Raw genomic sequence first — 27,999 nt, 5'->3', positions numbered from 1 at the left:
GCTTTGCATTGAAACTGTGGATGCAAGACAAAAGATCTGCTCGTATCTAAGACTATTCTTTTGTGACCATTCCATAGGGATTGAATTATTTCCCTCACAGGGCATGTCAGCCATCATGGACCCCTTGTAGTCTACCGGCAGTCTCTAGTAAATGCTACTTGTATTCACATTATTGCAAAATGGACAAGTTTTTGTCAGTGAAATTACACGTAGTCAACACAAAGCTGCTTTTACTTATTACTGCGCTATGTGGCTTGCTTGGTACGTAAAGTTTTCCATTGGCAAGAATTGTTAGTTGACGAACGCACAATTGTATGTTGTCCTGTAATGACTGTTGTTGGGCATTCCAGAAGTGTTTCATGTTGAAAAATGCATATCAACGTACTGTAACGTTTTACCCAAAGAGAAAAAGTCGGAAGCTTCAAGGCATTTCAGAAATGGTCGTGGACGGTATTCGCATGAAGAAAATGAAGACGTTAATTTACTTAAGTACACAATCGCCTCGTGAAAGTCATGAGATGAGTTAATACTGCACAACACTGTTTTTCACTCGTGTAACAGCTCCTGGCTAAAGTTCACAAGATGATGACACCCCGTTATGCAGATGTGTACACAGAGACCGTTCCCCTCCGCACGTTAATCGAGAATAAATATACTTATTTCCACACAAAATGAGTTTCGGTGCTTCTTTGGTTGGTCGCCTTCAGGTCTCTAGACCACTCCGAAATGTATGCACTGAATGGCCTGCCCTTGCTGCAAAAGAGAGAGAGAGAGAGAGACAAAGTGACATGTTAAGCCTATAAAATTCAACCATACTTAATACAGTAGAGCAAACTTATAGCAAACCTGGTTTTAACAAACTCCCAGCTATAAAGAACAAAACTTGGTTTCCCATCACGATTTCTATACATGTATATTATATTACGATGATGCGAAAAACAGTTATAACGAACTGATTTCCGTTTCCCAATGTGTTCGTTATAAGTGGGCTGAACTGTAACTAATGAAAATGTTACATTTCTACAAACATACAACAGAATGAACTGCAAAGCAATTGTGTTAATGCACCCATAAGTCCCCCATTTTGACTGAAAGGCACAGGTAAATAATTTTAAAGCTGGTTTTGTCTTTCTAAAGAATTTTTCTTTTGTGTTTGTACACCTTAATGAGCTATAATGAATGTTCACAGGTCTGCAACGTGCCCTAAATTTCTAAAGACATTACGAGTGATACACTCATGGAATTACTACAGGAATCAGTTGAAACATCTTGCTTAAATCTGTCCTTACGAGCATCAGTTTCAATTGTTGACTCGAGCTGAATGGGCTGGAAACTAACATATTTTGAAAAACTAAATCCTCGTGCCCTTACCAGCAGCTCGTCAGCAGCGGCTTCTTCACCTGAAAAAAAAAAGTCGCCACATTCAGCAAAACTTACATCATTAAAAAAAAGTGCACAAACATCACCTGTTTGTGAAACATGACTAAACATTTGCTCGGAAATTTTGTTCTTCATTTTAATTTGTGAAACGTTACAGCAAGGCATTCAAATATCTGGCAAGCTATGGCTTTCTAAAATTTTGGAGTTTTGTCCGTTGATAGTAGCGAACCCATTTCAACAACTAACCAAAAGCCAGAAGAAAACAAAATGAAGGAAGCTCAACTAACGCGTAAGACTTGAAGGTAGCGAAGCTGTACGCAAGCTTCATGACCGTCAGGACAGTTTAAGTCCACAACTGCAGCTGATTTGCTTCTTCTTCGCTGCCGCGACGACCTCCACTCCGTCATTGTTGCTACAAGTGCGAGCTTCCTTCATTTCTTTGGAAGTGATGAGCATTGGACACCACCTTGGAGGGGCGTATGCTATGACGTGTCTTTCTCGTTCCAAGCAAGTGTTGCCGCAATTATGGCGAACACTGGAGTTTTTTTTAGCCAATCTTGGCCAGACTCCCAAAGTGGGTATGCGTGGGTTGACAAACATGTGCCGGGGACGCTGGGTGGTCGTCGGGAGGCACGCACAGACGAGCACTCGGCATTTTCTCCATTTTTTTAACTGCCTGGCGGTCGCCGCGAGACACGCGTTCATGTGCACTCAGCTTTGTCTTGCTATTTTTAACTGCGGACACGAAAAATAACGGCTTGCTGAACAGCTTCGCTTTTTAACAAAAAGGACCCTGTTAAGCTCTTGTAAAACCAAAAATACTGATGTTATAAATGACATTCACTGCTTCAGTTTAAATATGGGAGTTTTGTGAGATAAATTCTGCGTAAATTCAACGTTGCACTACATACCGTCTGGTGATGGTGCCAGGCTGGCAGCAGCTCCTGTGGCTGCAGACGCTGACGTCTGCGGCAACACCATCTGGTGACTGAGTTGGGAACAAAGCGAATTGTGCGTGTCTCGACAACATAACATTCACACAGATGAGCACCTTGGCAGCATAATTAAGTAAATTAACAGGTAGCTGGCTGTCTCAAAGCTGTGCTGACACATCATTTTGGGTAACTAGCTCTGATTCCTGAGAAAAAAAAAAAGAACGTTTTTCAATGCTTGGAACAAGCAACCAGAAAATTTCTACGCTGTGAGCAGGCGAGAAGGCCTTAAAAAGAAAACTAAATTTCTTCATAACCTTTCTTTCTAGCAAACCACTCGATTATTGATGCTCAAACTTTGCAAAAATGTCACATTTTTCAATTAACGCCAGAATTGAAGACGGTGCGCTACTGGTTTTTGGTACAAAATGGAACAAAAACAATTTTCGTCTATAGAGGCCCGAACCACAATGACCGGAATATGAGCAGTGTGGAATGGGCCTTCTGTCTTTGCCTAAATAAAATGCCTCAAGGAAGACAAAGAATTTTTCTTTGGCACAAACAGGTGGCGTCACCGTTGCACATCACTCGTATTCCACGTCATAGCGTCCAGAGCTTGCAGAGACAAAAATTGTTTTTTTTTTTTTCTTTCTAGTTTTAAATCACCAGTCAAGGTCCGCCAAAATTTTGGTTTAAATAAAATGGGCTATAAATTATGACGTGTAATAAAGCTTGAGCATAAACGAACAAACAGTTCGCTAGGAAAACGTTACTTTAAAAGAGGAACGTTTATCGTTGCAACACCCTGTATTCTCAGATAGTTTTTATCATTAAACTTGCATGAACATTTTTCACACCAGTCACCCTCTTTCATCAGTAACGATTACTACTTCACCTACGACACCTCCTGCCCTTTTTTTTCTAGATAATGTTTTGTTGTGCTTTGAGCTATACAACAACCTGATCTGTTATTTCTGTTCACAGTGTCAATTTGTGGGCATTCTACGAGTTCCGCGAAAGATATATTATTGATGACAAGCTTGAAAAGAGCGGAAGAGACATCTGAGAAAAGCTCAGAGGGCCGAAAAAGGCAAGAAAGAGGACACGCAGAGTAGGAAAACGAGAACAGAGTTTATTCGTAAAAAAGACGACAGCACAACAGAGACAATTACAGAAAAGGATGCGAAAGACCAGGCTGGTGAACAGAACAAGTTGTAGATTGACAGAGCAGGAAAGGAAAAAAGAGAAAGGACAGAATCGCAGGACAGTGCAGGGAGCAAGATTGCGAAAGCGTAGCAGAAAAAAAACAGGAAAGCCATTTAGATAACATCCTGTTCACTCCTTGCCTTCGCTGGTGTTGAGGTTGTAAAAAAAAATAACATTTTGAAGCCAACTGCTAGTGCCCCCTACACTGTAACATTCAGAAGATTGGTTTTTGATGCGTTTAGGTTTGTCTTGTTTGCTTGACACATGAACGGTGAGACCCTAGATGCTGACATGTAGGCCGGCACTTTGAAGTTCTGAACTTCCTTCAAACAGTTACTTTTTTTTCTGGACGGAGCATAAATAGATTCACAGCAAACCTTTTTTGTGCCTTGCTACTGAATAATAGCAGTGAGTTATGAGAAACATCTGGCACTGCTAGGGCCATTCTATTGTCAATCAATGAGCGCAGTAGGAGCTCAGTCACACAAAAAAGTCTAGAAGACCACGACAACTATGACTAGACTAATACATAACCAAGAAAATACTGCTAACCATGCTGTTATAATATGCTGCTTCCCATCACATTCAAGATTTTTCTTTTCATGGTGGCTTGAGTTACGTACGACAGAACCCAAAATAAAAATAAAGTCATGTCTGATGGAGCTTTAACCGAATGTCTCGCGTTACGTCTGACGTAACTTAAAAAAGAAAACTTTAAATTATGTCAGACCGAGGTTTGAATTCCACACGAACCCAATTCATTTTCTCTTCATGGTGGTGACCATTTTGGTAACACTCATACTGACGCCACCACTGACAACGATGACGACGACTACGGTCATTTTTCTCGTTTGATGAGACGCCTAGGGCTTTCGCCTCAAAATGTTATCTTAAAGTTAAGCTCATCAAACTAATGTGATCCGCGCTCGCCACGTGACCAAATTACCGCAAAAAACAGCGCCGCTAGAAACGCCACCCACTTGTACACCTCCGCTCCAATAGAGTTAACGTCCAGAGGCATTCTCCTCAAGTCCGTCTGCAGCTGGATCCTCGGAATGGGCCGGATGACAGACTGCTGCATCGTGGATGAAGCCAGCGTCTGCGGAACCAAGGGATCAACGATCGGCCCGCTAACTCGCACCCGTTCTGTGGTGCACTCGTAGTCGTCGCTGAGGTCGATGAGGTCCTCTTCCGGAGCCCTCGTTACCGGCACAGCCCGCGGGGGCGGCCACTGGTAACCGCTGGTACTGGCACCGCTGTTGACCATTGAGGGATGACCGATGGAAGCACCATGTGGCAAGTTTGGTGACTGACCTTGTGGGGGCTGGAGAAGAAAGACATCATTCACTTACTCTCTTAAAATCTTGTAATTTTAAGTGCCGGTACGGAGAAAAGTTAAAAAAAAAAACAACTTTGTAAGTTTTAGTGGGAAACAGCAAGAACAAGAAAACAGCAGCCAAACAAAACATTTTCCGCTTGTTGACACAAAATTGAGTGACCAATGAGTTGATGGTCAGCTTTTATCACTTTGTTAATTAAAAGGCAGTTACATTCAGAAATGGTAAGCAGCAATCACTCTTATGAAGAGCAACTGCTAACGTGACCATTTTAGTATTTGCAACAACAAAAGATAGAAACAGTATCATTCATTAACGATGGATGGCAATGAGACATAAATGCAGGCAGAAGCGAAGCACTCCAATTCAAAGCTCAGTAGTTGATATACGCAGGATTAGTACAATGGTTGTCAACGAAGCAGTAGTTCTTCTTTTTCTTTTTTAGCGACTGGCAGGCCTGAGTTTCAAGATGCTTACCAGTCTAAAGTGAGCAGATCCAGAGTTGCCCGAAACCCCAAAAGATGCCGTAGCCACGGCCGTAGCCAGAGCTGGATTTGTGCGGGCCCCATCGTCGCTCGAGCAGCAGTCGTCGGTGAGCTCACTTGAGGAATCAAAGTCGTTTGAATCTGTGCCAAATATGAGAAAATTGTTCCAAAGCTGCCCTACAGACTTCCTCTAGGGCTACATGTGGCTATTCTAGTAACCACAATTGATTACGTCTGTCCACTGTCACAATAAACTCCGTGAAAGCAATGCCAAAAAGAACAGGAGGCATTTGGGACTGTCTTATTAACAGGTACTCTTCAATTTGCGAGATTGCTGTATTTTTCAAAGCCATTTTAATTCCACTATGCTTATAAAGCAAAGAAAGCAAGGAATATGCTAACACTAAGCCCAATGTCGAAACATGTCTTTCTTTTATAAAAGCTTGAAGTAGTTCAGTGTCACCAATACATGTAACATAACAAGCTCCGTGTGTACTGTAATTATTGTTTTTACTGCAGTAAACTCTTCTGATCTTTCACTGGTATGACTGTTAAAGAATACACAATCATAAAAAAGTTCCTACTATGCAAAGAAAAGAAAGAAACAAACTATGGAGGGTTTGATCAAACCCAGTAACTCAAGTCCACAATCTAACAATCCTAAAGCAACTGTGTCAAGCCGAATCACGGCCTTTACATAGAAAACTTGCCACAGGCAAGAGAACAACCACAACATTTTCCGTTTTCCGTTTGCCAATGCTGAAGGTCATGAGACGTTCATGGGAAAAATCAACCGCAAGACCTTGCGGAAGAAAAGTGAACCACAAGGAAGCATCTTTAAATGCACCTTCGAAACAAGTTCCATACTACCAACTTGGTGGCAGTAAAGACACGAGGCGGCCATTCAAACAAACAAAAACATTCAGTGCCTTTCCACTCTGTGAAAAAGGATGACCAGCAAAGCCGTGGTGCATGATGTTAGAGTTGTCTTACAAGCTTATTGTCATATCATTTATTTCTGGATAGTTTCAGTAAAACAACAGTGAGAGCCGTTTCCTGTAACCATTCTCCCTCTGTTGATGGCCGTCTTAACAGCAAGCAGTAATTTTGTACCATTTACAACTTCACTGTCGACTAACTAGTAAGGACAAGTAAATAAAATTCGGCAGCGTAATAGTAGAGTCGTCTTAGCGGCTAATTGCCATATAATTTGTTTTGGAATACCTTTGATGACACAAAAGTTGAAGCCCCTTTTTGTAGCTATAGTACTCCCTGCGTAGATGGCCACGTTTCACTGTACAGCACACTGTGTGGGAATGCCAGCTTACAGAGACTAAGCTTATTCTGATTCCCTTAAAGCCAGCTGCACCTCTAAACACAAATTCATTGCAGGGAATACATTTCTGAAGGAGCATTCAAGCCATCTTATATTCAAATATGCAGGCCCTAGGACGTTTTTTTTTTTTTTTTTTTTTTTAATGAATTCTTTTTATATGCTTAAGGTGGTGACGTAGTTTCACAATCCCGGGAATTATTTGAGTTGGCGCTTAGTGCGACTGTTGTCTACATCACTCTGTTGCTGGAGATAATCTGCCAGATCCTACCCATAAACAGCTTCGCTGTAAAAAAATGGGCACAAGACAATGATAACTCCTTTCACCAAACATACCGCAATCTGACAGGACGCGACTGGGCTTCAGAGCGTTGGCTCGACGCAAGGCGACATCCATAAGACCATTCTCCCCTTTCCTCTTTGCAATGTGGTGCAGATCCTGGAAACAAAAGAGTTGCAAAGTGCACACATCAAACTTTCCAATGCTCAATACAGTCTGCACTTAAGTACTCCGCACAACTGCACGTTCATATTTAAACGAATCGAATGTGCACGGAGAGAGATTTCACATGATTCATGTATTGCTTCATCTGTACAACACAGTAATGCTTGTCGATACATGTATTTTTAAACTGGACCACAAAATGTAGCGCTCAGCTGGCAATCATTGTATTTGTCACTGAAGTAACGGCATTACCCTACACATGCCTCAAACCAAAGATCAGCAGACCAGACGCAGGACATAGTGCGGTTAGGGAATACAGGCTCACCATGAAGAGGTCGCAGTATCCCAAGTCGACAGCCAGCAGAAAGGCCTTGTCCAGCCTGTCGTACCTGCAACAGTTGCAGAGGGAGAGGAAAAATGGAACCGTTGGAAAGTGAGAGATTTCTCAGATTAGTAAGCACTGCCGAGTCTTAGCATAACGCATGCAAAGCAGATCAAAGTAAGTTAGTTTTTGCTATGCCTCTCGCATGATGCTGAAGTCACTGCTTAAAGCCGCTGCATACAGCTGAACCGAGGGCTCGAATTTTCACTGAATGACTGTTCGTATTCATAGATTAAATGAAGACATCAGTCTCAGACTAGTGCTTTATTATGGAATCTAGGAGATACACCTACTAAGAGCTACACCTATCTATTATAGTATCTAAGAGATACACAACCAACTGGTGGGTCGGAAGCTTTAGTGAGACACGATAACTCCGAGGATGACAGGCACCCGTGATGATTTTATCGGCACAGCGGTGGCATTGGCACATGAAAAAAAAAAGACTTTAGAATTGGACTTGCATTTTGAGCACGAAATTCGTTACACATAACGCTGTCAACAACAGAGATACAGAACAGCCCTCACTAGATGCCCATTTTTTATTCTTTGAGTAGTGAAGCTGTTACGTCATTTAACTAGACAGGGATCGTGCTACGTTTTTCAGATGACTCGCAAACAAGCACCTCATCTATGTGAAAAGCTGCTTATGTATCCTATTTAAGTCTACAGAACTATGAACGTTGAAACTGCTCACTATTCTGTTTTAATGTGAAAACATGTTTTTATTTTTAAATTAAAACAAGGTAATTTTGCTTTAATATAAAGCTGCACTGTGTCTCCTAAGTCGCAATGGTGTTGATATCAAGGTAAAGCTCCTTTTCAGTGCTGTATCTCGCCACACACGTCGGCACATCAAGTTTACCTACTCTCAGAGCAATGTACCGCACCAGAACATTTAGAAAGAGAACAGCCTCTCCGGACAAACATATTGAGAGAGAGAGAGAGAGAAAGACATGCATTTCAGGAAGGAAATGTGTAAGCCATACCAGGGAGATGTTAGGAGAAAGTCAGCCCAAAAAGTTCACAATGAGACAAGCCTGTGAGTAGAGTAGAAAAACAGGCAATTCAAACTTTTCGTGCATGAATTCCACGTGCAGCAACTAAGTTAATAAGGCAAGCACCAGCATGCATATCATTATCCTCTTTACGTCTACTGCAGAACAAAGCCCTCCCTCAAAGGCTTCCAACAGCACTCTATCCTCGACTTTCCGATTCCATTCCTGCTTCTTAAGGAGGCGCATGGGTCTTTGCGACCAAAAAATTGCCCCAAAAAAAGCATTTTTTTAGGTACCCATCACTTTTCTCTTGATTTGCACAGTTTCTCCTCCAAAAATTCCGTTTGTTGAACAGTAGCAGGTACTTACAAAAGCCATAGAGGCCCAATTTCAACAAAGAAATAACAATTTTCCCATAATCTCCCACTTTTTCGCCATGAGTGGTATCGCAGTGTTACAAAATTCTCGAGAGGTACATCCCAGCATGTAGCGCAGCTAGGAAGATTATTTCTTTTGAACTGTGAAGCTGAGTGTTTAAGCCAAGCAGATTTTGCATGTTATGTTTCAGTAGTTGTTTAATTAGTGTTATTTTTAATTGGTTAGCAGGAGTAGTTCAAACCTAGACGTCAGAATTGATGTAAACATGTATGTGATTGCAAAACAAAAAAACTGCTTCCCACATTTCATTCTCGACAACTTCATGTCTTGCTGGTAATCTTTTGTTGTATAGTTTTTTTTCCTATTGTTCTCAATCAAGGAACATTTTTAATTAACTCAAAAACTAGTCACCTCAAATCAAAACTAATTAGATATTTGAAATCAACTAAAAAAAACTGAACAAGCCCATGAAGTTTCTGAGAAGTTTCTGAGAAAGCTGCATAGCTTTCCTTTGTAGCCGTATGGCTGCATTTAGGTGGATGTCAAACTTTCCTTTACAAGCCCACGAAGTTTCGTTGAAATTGGCTGGAAAGCAAAAAAAAAGTTTCTAAGACCAGTGTGCCCCCTTAAAAATGGGCCATGCAGACAAAACACAAGTTTGGTTCATTCGAAAGATTGCCTCGTTAAAATCATACTGACACCACTTTTAACACACACTTTGCTCAAAAAGCTATGTAATTAGGAAAAAAGGGAATGGCCATGCGACCCACTAGCACTCATTTCCTGCAACAGTACCTATGATGTGATGATGTGATAAGCCCAGCTGTGCGATTGGCAGAGGCCGGCAAAAGCAAACACAAATTAGGCAGGGCTAATAAGCTTGCCGAACAAGCTATTTGAGCTTAAATGTATGGCACATTCTTTTAATAGCAGTAAGAATTGTGGGGTGAACCATTAAAGTTATGAAAATACACAAAAGCATAGAAGTACCAATGCACACTGCTGTTGGCACTGGACACGCTATGCTTGTTTTAGCTGCACAGCAGTTCACTATATTGGAGTTGTCTTACACAACACTGGCCAATGGCGTAAGCGACGTTGTCTTACGTGGCTCTGTTTGTGGAGCACACCCCATGTTTCCCGAAACGATTACTTTCTACCGTAACAAAAACAAGCCAGGTGCAAATACGATCAAAAACAAAGCAACAGCGGCCAACGGTCCATGGATGAGTATGGTAGCGCCATCTGGGAGGACTGGCAGTAAGCAAGGCTGAAGAGCCTAATGACGCACTGGAAGTTCATTGGAATACCCGCCCTTGTGACTTCATGGCGGATGTCACGAAAACACACATTTGGCAAGAGAATCAAAATTTTGGCGTAAATTGATTAGTTTCTGAGTGAGTCCGGCACCGTTTGCTCCCGGACACAAGCTGAGGGCACTATAAAACATGAAATCTTTCGCATAAAACAAACTTGTATTGTGTCTGCATGGCCCCTTTAAATTATCTTATCACACCCTTTCCCTGAGTTCTCAGTCCATTTCCTGGTAGTCACTCTGTTAGTGTGCGCATATCACGGTGTGCATGGTCATGTTGACAGAGAGGGCAAAGAAAAAACAGCTCTAAAATGAAGCTTCCTCTCTCATATTATACCTGTAACGCAGCAATGAGCAGACGATATTCAGGTTTACCAAGTTTCTCTGCACAAAGCACCTCAACAGATGTGACGACAGCAATATAATAAATTTGAACAGTGTTGAAAATAACACAAGCATGCTAAAATAATGAGAACAACAGGGGCCACACTGCTTGCTATGCTTTCTGCTATTCTGACTCAACGAATTCCTCCTGACTTACCAACACCTTTGAGGGACCCACAAAATGATTTTCACACCCACGTAAGAACAAAACTTTTAATGGTCCATAATTCGGGCGTTCTGACAAATTTAATAGTTGGTGTACACCAGTAAAGCCAAACACATAGGTAATTCTGTCAAAACTTGCTAGTGCAAGAATGAACTATGGATTTCTTAATATTCAACAGTGAACACCAACCACATTCGCTTTGTGTGAACCGTCAAACCGCTTCAACCAATCCCAACACTATACTACCATCTCACCAACACAACGTAACCTGTAAAGGCGGCTTCTTTGCACATGGTGACAGCTTGAGGAGAAGTCATTCTTACAGCTCGCAATGTAAAGCAGAAAGGCACACACACAAGCCGGCTTTGGGCGGTGTGTCAGCAAAATACAGCCAGAAGCATTTTAGCGTTTAGGGGCACTTATACCTCTAGGCCTCAAACTGTACTCGTCATGCAACTTCACTCAATATTGCAAATGGCGAGTTATTACTCAACTTGATGCTGGGTTGCGTTCACCACAAGGAGCACAAAGTGTCATTTATCAGGTTCAGTTTGTTTCGAACCCAAGAGGGCAAAAGAAATCTACAAAAAAATTTTTTACCTTAATTTAAAGCTGAAAACTCCATGGCACCACACGTGTGTCACGGTGTGCCACAAGGAAGTGTACTGCCACCCATTCTTTACAAAAAAAGAAAACAGACAACTCAAGAACATCGCATGCAAGTTACAACCAGTAGCAGCATTATAATCACAAATAACTCGCTACAGTACGACCACAACGCACATCCCCAGAGCAGTTTGTGGTTTTCAATGCTATCAGAAGAAATCACAGTATACCTAACCGCCAGCGCTTCATGATACTAATTCCCATTATACAAAACAGAAAAGAAAACAAGGCAAATAAGGAAAGTATTTCTTGTGTCATTTCTTGCCTCAAGAGGTGGTGGAAGAACCGTCTCGCAAGGTGGCTGACCCGCACACCGTATTCTGCGACTACAGGTTCCGGTATCGGCTGAGCAGGTCCATAGAAGCTTCCCAGTGCCGTCTCCAGTTGAGCTGGACAAAAAAAAATGCAGTCCTTTTGAAGCCACTGGTCCAGCCACAGCCACTTTTCCGACAAAACACCCTAACTAGCCTACTAACAAGCTGTAACAGTGGAATCGGTATGACGTACCAATACCAAAGCTCTGGCATTATAACACACAGGGAGTAAAACAATTGTATCAAATTCACTGTCTTTAACGGTACTTCACACTGCATGAGCCAAATTTTTGTCCAACTATTTACAAGGCTATTTTCGCTAAGTGCAATAGTGTATTACGAATACTACAGATGTGAAGTGTTGCCTGTGTGAGTAAGTTTCCAATGAAAAGTAACAGAACACTAACAATACACCGTAGGACTGAAAAGAATAAAAATATATACAAGCAAGGGTCAAGGAATGAGGAAAAGGCTCAATTATGTAGACAAAAGCTCTTGTTAGCAAACCTTCAAAGCACAGTAGCGTGCACTGCCTTCCGTACAAAGTCAACTGCATGAAACATTACCTTCGAGCTTAGCGTCCAGTGACTTGCGCAGCAGGAAGTTGATGATCTTGCTGAGGCAGTGGAACGCCTGCTCCGCGACCCGTCCCCAGTCCAGGCTCAGGAGGAGGCAAATGGCCTGCGACGCGTCACAGTATGAAATAGTCATCATTTACGAGTAGAGTAAAGACGACGTCAGTAATCAGAACAAAGCTGAAAGTGTGTCAGAACTTCCATACTCTCATTGCAGAGCCGTGGTTTACCCTTCACAGTTTCAGTCGCCATTACTCTGCTCGAGTTCGACTGATGGTTATTAAACCAGTAGGTCGGAACATGTGATTAACACATGAGAACCTGAGCTAGGTTCATGTGGGGACAAGACAACATAGGACAAAACAAGACATTTAAGCAAAAACTTCAATAGAGAATAGCCATAAGCAAACCAAGAAACAACAAAAGAACGTGGGCTGTCACAAGCATAGCAAACTGAGAGGATCCTCAATAAAAATAAATCTCAAATGCACAAAGCTGTAATTCACAAAGCCACAGCGTCAGGAAATGTTTCAAAAAAGAATTCCAGAAGTGGTGGGGTATATCAAAAATATGTGGAGGGGGCATACGAACGCCAGTGTTCGAGACAAAATTATAAATCAGCTGAAGAGCACAAATTGGGATCTTTTATTTCTACGAGCCACAAAAATAGCAAGTTTATACTTCTTTGATCAAAGAGCACATTCCTGGCTTCCTCAGCAAATGACCGTCGCAATCCAACAGACGTTTAAAAAAATAGGACCGCACACTCCACAGCATCCGGCTGGCTAAAAACTTTCGAATGATCGATTGATTTCGGGGTTTAACATGTCGATGTTACACAGGCGATGAGGCGTGCGTAGTGGAGGGCTCCGGATTAATCTTGACCAACTGGGGATCTTTATCGTGTGCCGAAGGCTGGCTAAAAGGCAGTAGCCAAGCCAAAGGCAGCCGAATCACCTCATCTGCTTGCGAGTGCTTGAGGTACTGGCACACGAGTTCCAGGGGTCCCAGCTGCCCCCTGGTCAGCAGGCCAAGGGTCAGCTTGAAGATCGCCAGCGGACCCCTGCGTTGATGACGATGATTACGATTAAGAAAAGTTGAGTTGAAAGCTCTAAGTAACTTTATCGTGCACTACAAAAGTCTTTTTATTGGGCAGCTCATTATTTTACGAATCAAACCAGATCTGCTATTCCTGAACACTTCGTAGGTACCAAATTTTATGAAAGACAGGGCAAGGCACGAGAAATACCAGAGAAAGCTCCTGCAATTTCTGTATTGTTGCAGCTACATTGCCGACATCTGATTACATACATTTTTTTAAAGCTAACAGAGGCTGCACGACCCACTAAATACAGCTGGACATGCATAAGACAAGCGCCTGTACAAATGTAGACCAAACACAACGTGGGAGAAATGTTATATGAAAGTGAGAATGATTTAGGAATGAAGTTGATGGTTGCCCCCGACTGCATGCATTGTCTGCAATTTTCATGCCATGCTTATGCTTCCAAGGGGTGCATAACTTAAAAGCAAGAAGAGTTTAAAAACACTGCGAGTGGGCTGCCAAAGATAGCAAAAAAAGAAAATTAAAATGACCAAGTACATGTACTCAAAGGCACACCCCGAAATCACACGCAAATGAGGCTTGGGCAAAAATAACAACAAGGAAAAAAAAAATGTGGGGAAAACAAAAAAGCCTTTTTTTAGGAGACGTACCCGTCGAAGAGGAGGGCAGCGCAGTTTGAGACCGGTACGCCTGGGCATCGCAAGGTGGCATCACCATTTGACTGCCACATCAACCGCTGCAATGTAGCGCTCTCGCTGCAAAATGAACACACCTCACTAATGAAGGGTTCTGGAAACCCGCAACTTGTGTTCACAGCTTCTTCAGGTTGTCTGGGGACTCCGTAGTTAAAAGTATTCAATCAGTCAATCAATCAGTTTCAAAGTTTTCACAGGACGTCAACATGCACATGCGAAAAGCCAGGCGAGAAGAAAAAAAAAAGAGAGAAACCGGGGCAGTTTGACTTGGTCTGTTGGTCTCTGATGTCACAAATACTCTGGAATATTCAAAATTGAGCAAAATTTTGAAGTTTAAGCCTAAGAATTTACCGCCATGAAATTAGTTCTCCTTTTTTGCTGAAATGAAAAACTGAAGTCATTTGGTTTCCTTAGATGACAATTTCAACTATCTTACAAACTTGCAGGTGGTGTAATGTTCCCACTGACGATACCCACCACAAGGCAAATTGAGCTCACAGATTCTTACCTAAATCTTAAGCAAACAGAATGCAAAGGAGTTGTAGGTTTGAACTGTTTATGCCTCACTTGGGAGATCGCCAGCTCAGTGCTTTCCAGATAAAGGTGTTTTCTTACAATTCAGAACGCTTGCCAAAAAAATGCAACTGAAAGCATAAAAATGAAGCTCAGTTCAATGAACGCATGCATGGGTGCTGGTCTATACCCCAGTAAAGTCGTAATGTCACACAACTTTTAAAAAGCACAATTTCAGCTCCTCTGGGTCTTACTTTTCTAGCGAAGAGAATAACCGCGATAACGATAATAACAAGCTCGCTTAAAACTGCAAGAAATGTTTGAAACGTACCTCAAGTAGGATCCAACATTCAGTGTTGGTGCTGGGCTGGCCAGCTCATCATTGAGCCGTAGTTGGATTGTGGACAACGCAGTGTCAAAACACTGCGTTGAAGATGAGAAAAAAAAAATTAAAGTGCAGCGCAGAGTTCTGAATTAACAGAACACAACACACCGATTTATCTATACACTTTATTTAGCTGCACAAATTGAGAAGTTCATGCTTCCTTCAACCACTCTCTGACCACTTGATTTTGTAAATTCATCGAACAAATACAGTTGCAATAAAAGTTGCAATAAATGTAAGCTTTGAACAAATACAGTTGAAATAAAAACAAAACTTTAGGAAGCACATCCCATTCTCTTACCAATGTCTGAGATAAATGACAGAACTTGTTACAGAGCAGGTTTGGTTCATACTTAAAGAAAAATAAAAAACATGCAGCGCTAGACGCACATAAACAAAGAAGACAAGATTTGTTGTTTCTTTTCTGTCGTATCCTGTCTTCTTCCTCCACATATGTTCAGCACTTTATTTTTATTCTTCTTTAAAATTATACTAATGCCATTGCAACTTTGTAGAAGCACACAAAAAGGAGCAGAAACAGCCACAGTACAGCACTGTTTTCTTCCAGAGCCCAGCTGCACAAAAGAATAAAAAATGCTAAAAATAAAAAAATAAAACAGTATTTTGTACACAAACCTACACCCTTCGATCTTGTACTTTGTGATGCCTACGACTGAAAAAAATACAGCTATGTAATACATACATACGAACAACAAAGCTTCGATCCTACCCCCTTCATAAGCTCAAAATTTTGTCTCTAGCTTGCACGAAGCACAAAGTCCGCCCACTTCTGGTGACCTGCACAAGTCCAGAGCATGGTTTTTGTACCTACATACAGTCTCCTTCAGCCGTCGACTCAAATTAGAACTATTTATATTAGCACACAGTGGTAACAGGGACTGGAGAAAGCATTGAGGTGCTCACCTGAAGCTGCCCATCCTCGGAGGCAAAGAACACGACCGACCCGCCTGGATGCCAGGTGACCTTTGTACCGACCTGTACACGAGATCAGGCCTTCACTCATTTATACGCAGAAAGGATTATCACTGTCACAGCTGAATCCCATTAGATAATTCTTGCAAGCATCTTACCCTCCAGTAAGCCCTACACATTATTGGTTGGAAGAGCGTTTTAATTTACAAATGCTTTCGAAGTTTACCTTTTTGTGGATGCAGGTCAACACAAGGCATGTTTGACATAAAGTGTGAACTGGCGATGCCCTTACATGTCTAAAATAGTGCACTGACCAAAAGAAGCGTTGGAATAGTAACTGGTCAGGCTGCAAAAAAGCTAGCACACTTCGAGCTGTGCCTCTTTTGACGAAAAAGAAGTCATGCGAAAGCGAATACTTAGGTTGAAAGAGGAATAAGGGCAAGGTGACGGTATTCTGAGTACCGTGTGAAAAGGTTCAATGGCTATGATGTGTAGAGAGATGAATTACCATGATGTCAACGGCGTGCTCACACATTATTCAGTTGCCAACATGTAGACAGTGACGTAATCTACGAGGTACTGTATAAGTGCAAGTACAGTCTACTTCATCAAGTGATGATAATAACATGAAACTACCTGTTCCCAGGTACAGACAGTTTGTTTCACTAGGTTGCCATTGCTACTACAGTGAACTTGTATATGTGACAACAATAAAAATAACGCTGCAGTTTACAAATGGCCACATGAAAAACAAATGCCTCAACGTAAGCAACAGCAGTGCAGAGTGAGTGAGTGAAATACTTTATTAAGGACGAGAGGCCATGAGGCCCTGTGGGGAAGTGAGGATGGCGGAGGGGGAGCAGAAAGGGAGAGGTCACAATTCATCACAATTCACACAGTGTACACACTTCTAGTTGTAAGGTCCTATTCACAAGATGCACATTTCACTCTGTCAGTGGCACCAAAATGCACAGTTTGCACTGTTGACATTGGTCGTGGATGGGAATGGCCAGTCCGGGAAAGTCTGTCAGACAGCTATACCACCTTGTACAGACCGTTTTCAAGCGCGTACTGGGTAACTATTTCTAGAGTAGCGGGGTCTTCACGGACGCGACTAATATGTGCTGCTGAGGCGAAGGACGTGGGTTCGACGTCGGCCGCGGTGGCTGCTTTTCTGATGGAGGCGACAAGCGAAAATGCCCCCGCCTCGAGATTTTAGTGCACATTAAAGATCCCCAGGTGGTTAAAAATAATTCAGACGAGCCCCCCACTACGATGCACTTCATAGCCTAGGCAAAGCTTTGGTGCGCTAAACCCCATAACGAATCAATGAGCATCAGTGCGCATGGTATACATTATGTAAAATTACAAATTCGCCGCATTCAGATGGCCAACTAAACAATTGCCATTTCTCCAGGACAGCTCCGAAGCCCTGTAAACATACTTGAGGGCGAACACGCCAAAAGGTGCCACATCCTTCCTTTCCTCAGGGTAAGCAAAGAGGCCAATTTTTTACCACCACCCGCCGTTGCATTTCTCAGATTCTGTAACTTCAATAAGAGCTCGATGAAACATATAATATACATCTGAAACAAAATTTTGGAGAACAGTTAGTGGTAAGTCGATGGAGGGATGAAATCAGAAAATTCAGAGGTAATGAATGGGCTGGGGCATCAAAAGACAGGAATGGTTAGACGAACATGGGGGGGGAGAGGGAGAGAGAGAGAGAGAGAGAGAGAGCTTTTTCCGAGACACGTAATTTTTTTACAGTAAAATGTCCTCTTAGCTCAGTTCTATGCATTATTTTTGTAAATAAGGGTAGTTTGATATATTTTAGGCAGGCTTGGGAGTGGCATGTGGCACATAAACTTTTGTAAATAACGTTTGCATCGCTTTGGAACTGCTGGGCTTGTATACGACGGCGACGATGACAGTGATGACAGAAGAAAGGGGGTCTTACAAAGGAGGTAGTCGTGAAGTGGGTCGTCTGACGCACAGCATCGTAGAGAACCTGCACAGGGGATGTCAGAGGAGAATGCTTCGAGCCAGCCCAAAAGTCTCTACTGGCAAAAATTCGGTTTGCAACATTTAATCCCGCGGCTTTGCTCAAAACAGAGTATTGCAAAGACGCAGTCGGATTATCACAGCTAATGTCTAACGCTGCTTATTGCCTCAAGAGTTCCAAAGCTAACTAGCTGGCCTGTGGAATAGGGCAATAACAAAACGGGCACTGAGTAACCTCACAGGGACATTGTTGACAACCGAAACGACTGTCAATCACGGTGAAAGGAGCTCACCAGGGAGGTGTCGTCGCAAAGCAAGACGAGCTTGTCTTCAGCATTGTTCCACTGGGATGTAACCACGCGACCTAAGGAACAATAATCATGCTGTAAGCAGCCGTTTTTCATTCATGCAATACAAGAGGCCCAAGATAACATTCAACATCACCTTGGAGGGAGATTGATATCATGGACACCCTCTCAAACTGAAAGAAAAAGGAAAGAACCGATGGCAACATAAGGAGAATGCATGCGGGGAATATATATGGATAATGTATAGATAATATACATATGGGGAATATATATAGAAAAAATATATAGGACAGGGGGATCTCCACATGCAGCACTGTTAAATTTAACAGATGATATCTGATACCACAAGCTCCTTAATTAACACTACACTTCTAAAACCAGGAGTGTGACATAGAAAACAAGCACTATGTTACCTCAAAACAAACACTATGTTACCTCAAAGCCCAACAAGCAACTAACCAGAGACTTGTATTCATTCCAAAACACTTGACACCTGAACATACATTATTCTCATTTTCAGAACATCAGGAGCATTTAAATATCAGTAGCTTTCTACTTTTTTTTGTACTTTCATTGAAAACCATATTAATACGCGAGTCCCCTTCCCCTCAGTACTGTTACTTGAAAATTTTAAGCATCTGCATTAACGCGTATGGAAATTTTAAGCATGCACCACTCATGACAAGCGAATGAATGCGAAAACTAACGTCAAACACGAGGGAAGTACCATTTATAGTAGTTTACCTGTTTTGCTTTGCTACTGCAAAACACCACTGTTCGCCCTAGCACTGCATTCAACTCTAGAATCATTGACAAGAACAGCTGACTCACAATGTGTGCAGCTTGCTATTTCCTGAAAACCTTTTAAGACAAGCAACAATAATTCATTACGGAACACATTTCTTGCTCTTACTGGCGGCATGCAATTGTCCATCCAGAGATGGCATACTGCAGTTACTCCTTTGCTGTTGCCTTTTCCAACTAGCAGTTTTACTTTGCTGCTCACCAGCTGACATCAATGCACCATATTTAGAAGCAACAATATTTGGTTTATGAAAACAACAGCACACTTTGTGCATTACATTCACCCAGCAAATAGAGTGCAGGTGGCAAGGAAAAGCTTTGGTGTCATCAACTACGTGACACGGTCACTCACCTTCCCCCTGCCAAGCTCATAGATGCAGACATCGACGGCAACGCTACCGCCGCGAGAAGCGTCCTCCTCGACTATCAGAAGCTTGTTTGACTGGTACTGGCTGGATTCGTGAGAACAAAGACGTAAAAGCAGAAAAAAATTAAACAGCTCTGTTCACGGATAGGAAAGCCAGAAATGTGCGACATGAGGGTTTTACCTAAACGACACCAGGACAGGGATCTTGTCGACACGCCCGTAGGTCAGCAATTCCACATTTGGCCTGAAAGCAACGAAATTTGCGATGTAAAAAAAAAATGGTACTATCAGTTTTGCAAATAATGCTGTAGTTGCATTTTCGAAGGATCTGAGCATATCATATACGGTATACAGGAAAATTCACCCCTTGCAAACTTTCCGTTTTTGCAATCAAACGAACGCATCCCTTTTAGATACAGAACATTATCTATACTTTTCAGTTCATGAGCAATGTTTTTGTTTTCTTTAGTACGGTGTGAATAACTGCCCTTTATTTTACCAACACTTCTGCAGAAAAACAAATGTTATTTTCAAGCTGGCACTAAAAGCACAGTTAATGAAGTAAAGTTGATAAAACTTTTAATGCTTAAATCATTTTTAATTAAAAAATTGGGTTTTGGGCTGGTTGATGTATCGCTATGAGAGGTGCAAACAGAATGACAAAATAAAGCAATGCTGTGCATCGTTGTTCTGCACAACATTATTACCTTCCCAGCCTTTTAAATGCACGGCGTGCCTGTTTCCCACAGATAAGCTGGGCCAAAAAACTTTGGCATTCATACTCTAAGGCACAGCAGTTGCATTTTATACAAAGCCAGCTTCTTGCACAAAATTTAGCACACGTAAGAGAAGCCCAAGAGGACTCACTTAGTGCACTTCAGTAATGATTAGTTTTCTATGGACAGCTTCAATGAGTAAAAACTGGCAAATAGGATTTTCCGGGTCAGTATTGCATAGTGCGATACAAGTGCCACCATAAAAAAAAAAAAAAAAAAGAAACAAGCATTCAGTACGCAACATTAGTAATCCTACATCTCACCCATTAAGAGCGTAGACAACCATATTTGATCGCTCGCGGTTTGACGTTGACGGCATCCAGGGCCACACTTCACCATCCCCTACGGACCACCAGTTCAAGACCTGCGTAGAAAATAAAATCAACAGGCGTTCATGCTCTCTGGAGCAATATGCGCATGCAATGCTCAGAGATTTACACAAGACCCTTAAATGAATGAACATGCATTCTTCGATGTAAGGGAGAGTCATGTTTCATATCACTCCCGTTTACTGTGAATTGGACTAAATAACAAAGCCTGACTGCAAATCGAATGAAATACTCTTGGACGCGAATATTTTTAGTTTACTGTGCGTGCAGCTGCTGAACGCGACTATGGAAAATAACAAAGTGATGTTCGCGGTCATGACTTCTAACAGCTGTGTGTCTAATGCTTGTAAAAAAATTAAAAAAGTGCAAAAAAAAATCGCTGAAAAAAATACAGATTACAGTCAGAAGACAAAGTAGTGGCATAAAAGAACTTATTGGACATGCTCACATACTTTTTGATAACATTCTTTAAAAACAATTTTTTCAGTAAGGAGAGGCTCTCCAGCCAGTTGATCTGAGGCACTTCATAGCCATGCAAGTTAATGCTAGTCCACTATTATTGCTTCCAGCATTAAAAAAACTCGCATGACGGCTGTTCTCAATTTTTCACAGTCACGGTGAAGTCAGAGCAAGTATATATCTCGACAAAAGAAATCAGATCAGCTAACTTACACCAAGATGGCAAACCTTGGCAACTATTGCCAACTGTGTAGGAATAACACAATGTGGAAGCAAAGTTCCCAAGCACGAAACATGGCCTTGGATCTAGCCTATCTCCCCTGCAATGTGAGAAGAAGTGTGGGCTGAAAATACTTTTCACATCTCACACACACAAAAAGAGGCCCCTTTTCTTTTATCATACCAGATTGAGGGCTTCGTGCACTGTTACACAACATTGATTCAACAGCAAATCATGCCTTCAGGGGAATCACGAAAACAAAATACAACTTTGTTTCGTTCGAAAGAACCAGCCTTTGGAAAGCCACTCAGCTTCATTCCAGCCATGAACGAATTTTCCAACCAGAAGAATGCAATAAAATATTGAAAATCTTTCAAATTTTGCACTACACAATGTCAGCAGCGATGAATAATAGGGAGAGACTACAAACGAAGTCACCAGCATGTTAACTGCACATTACCACTCAAGTGATACAATTAAACGGAACTAGAGGCCCCACCATAACCGCCCAGTCATGTTTCTTAAGAGGATTAGGATGACAGCAGCCACCAATCGCACAAACAAGATTCTGTAACGTCGTAGACTAATCGTCCAAAAGCATCTGGGGAGTCGCCGCTGCTTCATATGTGTTGCTTGAATATCTCCGTTATTTGCTTGAAGTCTGCGATAAAATTGGTGCCATTGTAGTCAGGACAAAGCAGTTTCTCGAATGAACCAAACTCGCATTCAGTCTTCACAGCCCCGTGAACTAGCTCACATTCTCTTGCTCACCCAGTCCTTGAGGGAGTTGACAGTCAGCCTCCGCTCAAGCCGCCGACCTGGCAGGCCCAGGATGTCAAAGGTCACCAGCTTGGGGTCAATGGACGAGAGCTTGCGGACGCCATCGGCACCGATTAGGGGCTTGCTAAAGCAGGCGTACGTCATCTTGGGCTCGTAGTAGGCGATGAGCAGGCTGTGGTTCTCTAGGACAGCTTGTTTCGTGAGAAGCGGGGAAGAAAATTGTTTTGTTACCATTGATATGTTACAATTGTTTGTTACCATTGTTACAACTGGATGGATCACACGTAACTTTGGTGAATGTGAAGGCGGACAACTTATTCCGTCCTAGGACAGCTTGTTTTGTGAGAAGCAGGAAAGAAAATTGGTTTGTTACAATTGAATTGTTACAATTGTTACAACTGAATGGATCACACGTGACTTTGGTTAATGTAAAGGTGAACCACTGATTCCACGACTGGGCCACGTTTTTAAAAGCTTAAGCATTTCTATGCGAACTCAAAGAAGAAACACGTCTGTCTTTAACAATTGATGTGTCCCAATTTCAGTGCATACGAAAATGCAATAATCAAAGGCCCTATGGCATTCGTATTTTCATGCAAGACCATTTATATTGTCTTTATGAATGTCTTCCGAGCAATGCACTCGTGCATAGTACAGAAGCCAACTTTAGAAGGGCTTGATTTACCAGCACTGCTTTATAGTGATACGCAGGGTCTCACGCAGTGTCTTAGGTATTCAATGAAAGGCCGTGGGACCTTCCTGCTCTGGTATCAGACTGCTTGTGTGATGCCTGGAGAAACGTCTTCCCAGCAAGGCATCGGTGTATAGCAGTGAGGCTGAACTTGGGAGTTCCTGCAATCCTTTTTTTTTTCTTCTTATTACTCTCAGCGATTTCGCGGTGACAAGTGAGCTGAACCTTTGGTCAAAGCTGCTTCTACTTTCTGTCCACCCCCTTTGTTTTGCACGAGGTAAAGGCAAGCAAAATGCATTCAAAAGTAAATTTGTACATCATTTTCGAGTTGTTGATTAGTCGATGAAAATTAAGTTTCGTGCTTATTAAGAACAGTGCTTAGTTCTTGCACGCACAACTATATGTTTTCAGTACAGTGGAATGTAATATACCTTGCAGGGAAGCAGAGAAAAACACGCAGTTTGAAAAGCCTGGCAACATTAAAATTAGATGACAGTAGTAGTGACGAAGTGCAACAAACCGTCACACACACCCTACATGTTCCAACGAAAAGTGAAACATGTGCCCAACATGTCAATTTACAGCAAACGCTTCAGCTGCCACTCAGCACCACACTACAGCATTTGCTGTCACAAGTACTGCACAAAAAATTGACCTTGGCCCCTCACGATGCTTCTAGAATCTTTGGGGAGACGGCATAGGTGTGCTGTGAATATCAACATAGGGCGAAGTTATTCTCGGGTAAAATTAATGTCTGACAAAAACTGATCGATGGATATAAATGAGTAAGAATGAATGAAGTTGAAGAACTATTTTAATTTACTATTATTTGTTGAGCTGTTCTACCAAGTCTAGGCCAATCCCCTACCTCCCTTGAGCGCATGCCACTTACACATCTGTGTGTATGTACAGTCAAGGGCAAAAGTTTATGGACCATGTAAGTAAACTTCTCCCAGCACAGAAGCCGCACCTAATGCACACTTCGATCAAACCAATGTCAAAGCAAAGATTCATTAGGGCACAGAAGACGGTTGGCAAGCTTTTAAGAGACAAGAAGAATTCCCTAAAATGATCCCCGAACTTTTTCTGATGACTGTACACCCAGGGCACAGTCAACGGGGACATACATCGACTCTTCTGTAGCGATCCCACCACTGACAGCTGAGATTGTTATAAAATTTACATACCATCTGTCACGTGCTCCGATGCCAACCTCCCAACGAGGTGCCGATCAACGCTGACCCTTTGCAGCTTACAAGAGTCAGGGTTGACTTGAATGAAGACACAGACGCCGCTTTGAAAGAAGAACTGAAACAAGCACGAAAAAGCATTACCAATGCTCATATTATGCGTTCTGACTTATACACTAGACTTGTATATGAGTGCAGGCAAGTCGTGTAGACGAGCATGCAAGAACGTACCTGCAGCAAACCAGAGGTGATCCACCTAGCGCTAACGCACTTTTGGGCATTGAGAATATCCTGCACAAGGCAAAACATTTAGCAGTACGGTCACATTTCTTCCTACACGCACCCCTCATTCAACTGGCTTTGTAGCGAGTTTTCAACACGTGTTAGGGAAGGCACCGAGAAACCTGTTTTACAAAAGTTGATTCACTATGAGGTTTAACGTGCCGAAACTACACAGACGATGAGGCACACTGTAGTGGAAGGCTCCAGATTAATTTTGAGCACCTGGGAATTTTTACATGTGCCAAAATCTCGAACACACGGCCGTTTTCGCTTTTCGCCTTCATCAGAAAAGCAGCCGCCGTGGCCGGGAATGAAACCCGCATCCATTTTACAAAAGTCACCTCTTGTCTTAAACTACAGACTTGTAAAGCTGAAAGCAAAAACGAAACTTTGCATGTTCTGAGGTGCAACAGGGGGACTTTGAAAAGCCCTGAATGTTTGTAGCCACATTGGCTTTGTGGTGGTTGACTTTCCTTATACATATCAGCATGAAAATAAATCCGACGCTAGGCATACTTGTCAAAGATACATAGATGCGAGAGATGTTAGTAGACATATATATGCCTTTTTCTTGCCTCAAATTCCCAAATGCAGTCTCGTAGCTTTTCAGGTCGCTTATTGGATGGGGTCCACATGATACCTTTGGCTGTAACGAAAATTGAGAAAAAAGTTGCAATAAAAGCCCACATTATCAAAAGGTAGAGTGCTGAATTTCCTGTTGCACAGCACTCGCTATCATATGATGACAGGCTAAGCCTTGCTAAACAATGTGATTAAGCCTCGATACTTCGTACCGACATGACTTTTGAAAGAGTGTGTGTGAATCTGGAAAAGGCTTGTTACCAGGACTTCCTTGAACTAGAGCTTTACCATTGTAAGTGTGAGTGCGAACAAAAAATTTGAGGAATGACTGCACAAAGGTACCACATATTGCAATGCGAGATGAAGCTGTTGTCGACTGAAATCCCTGGCTGAGTGAGATTTACGGATTGACTGATGGATTCAAGTTATTGCACGTTGCAGTTTCGACCCATTCGTGCCCACTTTTGGTGTGGGCGTGTGCCTAGGGAGAAGCAGGTCTTCAGCATGGCATCTGATATGACTGCAGGAGTTGCGCCACTTACTCTTTATGCTACGAAATTCTTGCTGCCTGTATGTGAGCGATCTCCAAAATGTTTTCCCCCCTTGGTCTTAAGAGCTGAGCCACATGCAATTTGTTAGGGCAAGTGTGGGTGCGAGCGACTTCCCTGCGCCATGACACAGGTTTTTCATCACTGCCCCGATTCATGCTTGGCACTTGCGACTCATCTAAGATTACCACTTAGACGTGTCACCATCCTTTATGAGAGGGCCCCAGTGGACAGACACATCCTCATAGCCGAACACACAGCTGACACTAAAATGGGCATCAACACCCACTTGTTCCCCCCTTCCTTCTTTTCCGAACCACTATCTCTCCCGTTCGAATTGCAGCAACCCAGCGCAGCAACTTACCCTCACGCATGAGTGAGACGCTGATGCAGTGAGGAGCATGGCTGCTTACCTTTGGCATAGGCCTCTTTCGCTTCAAGATACGGCTCCTCCGGATCTGTAGCGAAGAAAGCATGCCACAACAGAACGTTGACTGCAAGCAATATGGTCATGCGATACGCCGGAAGCACTACACGTGGTTTTGGTGTATAAGAAACAATAACCTTCAGTGCAGGGGGGTTGCTGTTTACACCCTGCCCCTTCACTTCAACAAAGTATGACGCGAGGCGTGGATTAACTTCCCACTTGCAATAAAGTCTCTTTCAAGAGGCCCACATGTGCTTTTAGCAACAAGCCAGCCTGGTATGTGAAGAGCTATATAAACAAAAATCCCAGGCGATCTCCACTAATGTGAAACCTAAGGAGGGTTTCATACGCATGCAGTGTATAAGTGTATTCAAAAGATTGCAAGTCTCTTCTTTTGCCACACGGCGCGCGCTGATTGGCCGCCGGAGAAGCGCCGGTGGGAGGAGCAATCGCGCACTTGCTGAGGCAGTGGCGCCCTCTCTTTCGTTGAACCAGATTTAAGCAATTTGCATGCCCTATCTGCCCCAATTTGGAGTAGTGGGAGGGGTCAAGGCAAGCGCAGTGCACTGCCCACGCCTTGCCCCGGGGGCTCATCCTCAGTGATGAACGAGGCCCTGGCACCAGGTAAGTATGGCTTTTCTTGCTTCGACCGACCACCCAACCCGATCAGGCCTAGCGTTGAGAGCCGGTGGGTGCTTGAGTGTAACACAAATTATAACCCGTCTACAAACAGCTTCTGCTTGTGCTTGACAATTGCTGAAGCGGACAGGCACAAATCTTTAAATCCTGTTAGTTTATTTTGAACCGGTTTTATCCATTATGCACTTTTCTTTTAGTACGCGTTTTGTTCTAGCGCCAGGCATGGGAAAACGAGTGTCCCGGTGTTTTAGTACCATGACTACATGAGACGATGACACGAGATGCCAACAGCCCGAGACCCTAAGGGGCCTTTTGCCCCTAAAATGTGCATAAACCTCACCACTTCAAGAAACTTTTCCTCAATATCATTGTTATTTTGTGATGCATGACTGCTCGTACGGCCTCACAGAACATGCAGTTAATCCTCACTGCGTTTACACAGTCACAGGGCTAGGTCTTGAACCCAGTAACTTGAATTCTGCAGTGGTATTGTACAAACTTGGCTTCACTTGTGATCTGCCCGAATCGTGCTGCTTTTTTTTTCCCCCACATCTGACACGGGCTTTGAAGTGTCTTTTAAGGTAATTGTAACAGCACCTGGTTCTGACTGGCAAAGACAGCACAAATGGCCCAAACAGTACCCCTTTTAATTTACTTAGTTTGCACGTATACAAAAAAAAAGTGAACCAACACGCATGCAGCAGTAGCTGAAATTGGCCACAACACTGCAAATGTTGCGAGCCCAATTGGCCATAATGCTCTTCTGTTTGTTTTTAAAATGAATAAGATAGCTTACACACTGAAAATCTGCGCCATAAACAACCTCAGTTCAAAACAACCAAGTTCCATTGCCTCGAGGATGTAATGTCAGGCAGGAATGAACCAGAAATTAAGAGTAAAGGAAATACGCAACAAAACATAATTTTAAGCCATATTATATTACAGACCATTCGTTGCACATGGAAACTAAAATTTTGAATATGCGCGTACAGGAAGTACAGACGCCGTGAGGGAATTCGGTGCCGCATAAAGACAGGTCTTCATAAACAAATGACTTACTTACCAACATCGCCTTTGTCGTACAGCTTGAAGCAGCCCAAGTCACTGTCTGAACGAAGGGTGCGAAACATCAGATTTGCATATCCAAGTTCGTTGAACTGTCAACACAGTAGGACAAATGGGATCTTAAAAACGCATACCTTTGACATCAACATCATCTTTCATGGTCCAGAATTGAAGCTCACACAATAAGGACACCATTGTAACGACTGTTCGCCTCAGGAACGTAAGTACAAGCTATGTAAACAGAAGTTTTTCCAGAAGGAAAGCGTTCAACCCCGGCCACCCGGCACTTCACAGCGCGCAAGATGATTCTAATAACAATAAAATAATTACAAATAATTGTATGATGTCATTACAGAATTCATTAGCTTAAACCAAAAAATATCGATCATCCTGTCGTCCCGTCACTGAAGTACAGTAAGCTGTAGCTAAAGCATTCGCGAAACCCGCACATTGCGGCCGGCAGACAACAAAAGTTTGTTTTGGGACCTCAGGAACGTAAAAATTACATAGCGAACCGGTAAATGACTCTCCTGCTTGAAAACAGCATTGTGGTTCTTTGTACCGCTATGTTCATTTTTAGCGCTGTAGTTTAATGCGATACGTTGGTCTTGTATGTTTTTAAAAGAACAAAATCTTAAAA

The 27,999-nt window shown here is 42.5% G+C and overlaps 1 protein-coding gene across 1 annotated transcript; it reads right to left on the bottom strand.

The window, feature by feature from the left end:
• Nucleotides 1-66: 66 nt before the first annotated feature.
• On the bottom strand, nt 67-27,843 carry Frtz (WD repeat-containing and planar cell polarity effector protein fritz). The gene is made up of 26 exons (XM_077674206.1): nt 27,494-27,843; nt 27,358-27,402; nt 25,642-25,686; nt 24,674-24,744; nt 24,048-24,107; nt 23,814-23,934; nt 21,927-22,126; nt 20,411-20,511; nt 19,553-19,615; nt 19,357-19,456; nt 18,337-18,373; nt 18,186-18,256; nt 17,849-17,899; nt 15,880-15,951; nt 14,902-14,993; nt 14,013-14,117; nt 13,254-13,359; nt 12,288-12,402; nt 11,673-11,796; nt 7,444-7,507; nt 7,010-7,112; nt 5,333-5,481; nt 4,499-4,842; nt 2,292-2,368; nt 1,372-1,400; nt 67-753 (listed from the first exon to the last, which is right to left on the bottom strand). Exons 1-26 carry the CDS (start codon nt 27,552-27,554, stop codon nt 712-714), a joined length of 2,448 nt encoding a protein of 815 aa, XP_077530332.1. The 5' UTR covers nt 27,555-27,843; the 3' UTR covers nt 67-711.
• Nucleotides 27,844-27,999: the final 156 nt, after the last annotated feature.

This window comes from Haemaphysalis longicornis, unplaced genomic scaffold (genome assembly GCF_048455015.1).
Source record: "Haemaphysalis longicornis isolate Haplotype H1 unplaced genomic scaffold, Haemaphysalis longicornis Haplotype H1 scaffold_6, whole genome shotgun sequence".
Lineage (NCBI taxonomy): Eukaryota > Metazoa > Arthropoda > Arachnida > Ixodida > Ixodidae > Haemaphysalis > Haemaphysalis longicornis.
This window is presented reverse-complemented; position numbering and strand designations above follow the sequence as displayed.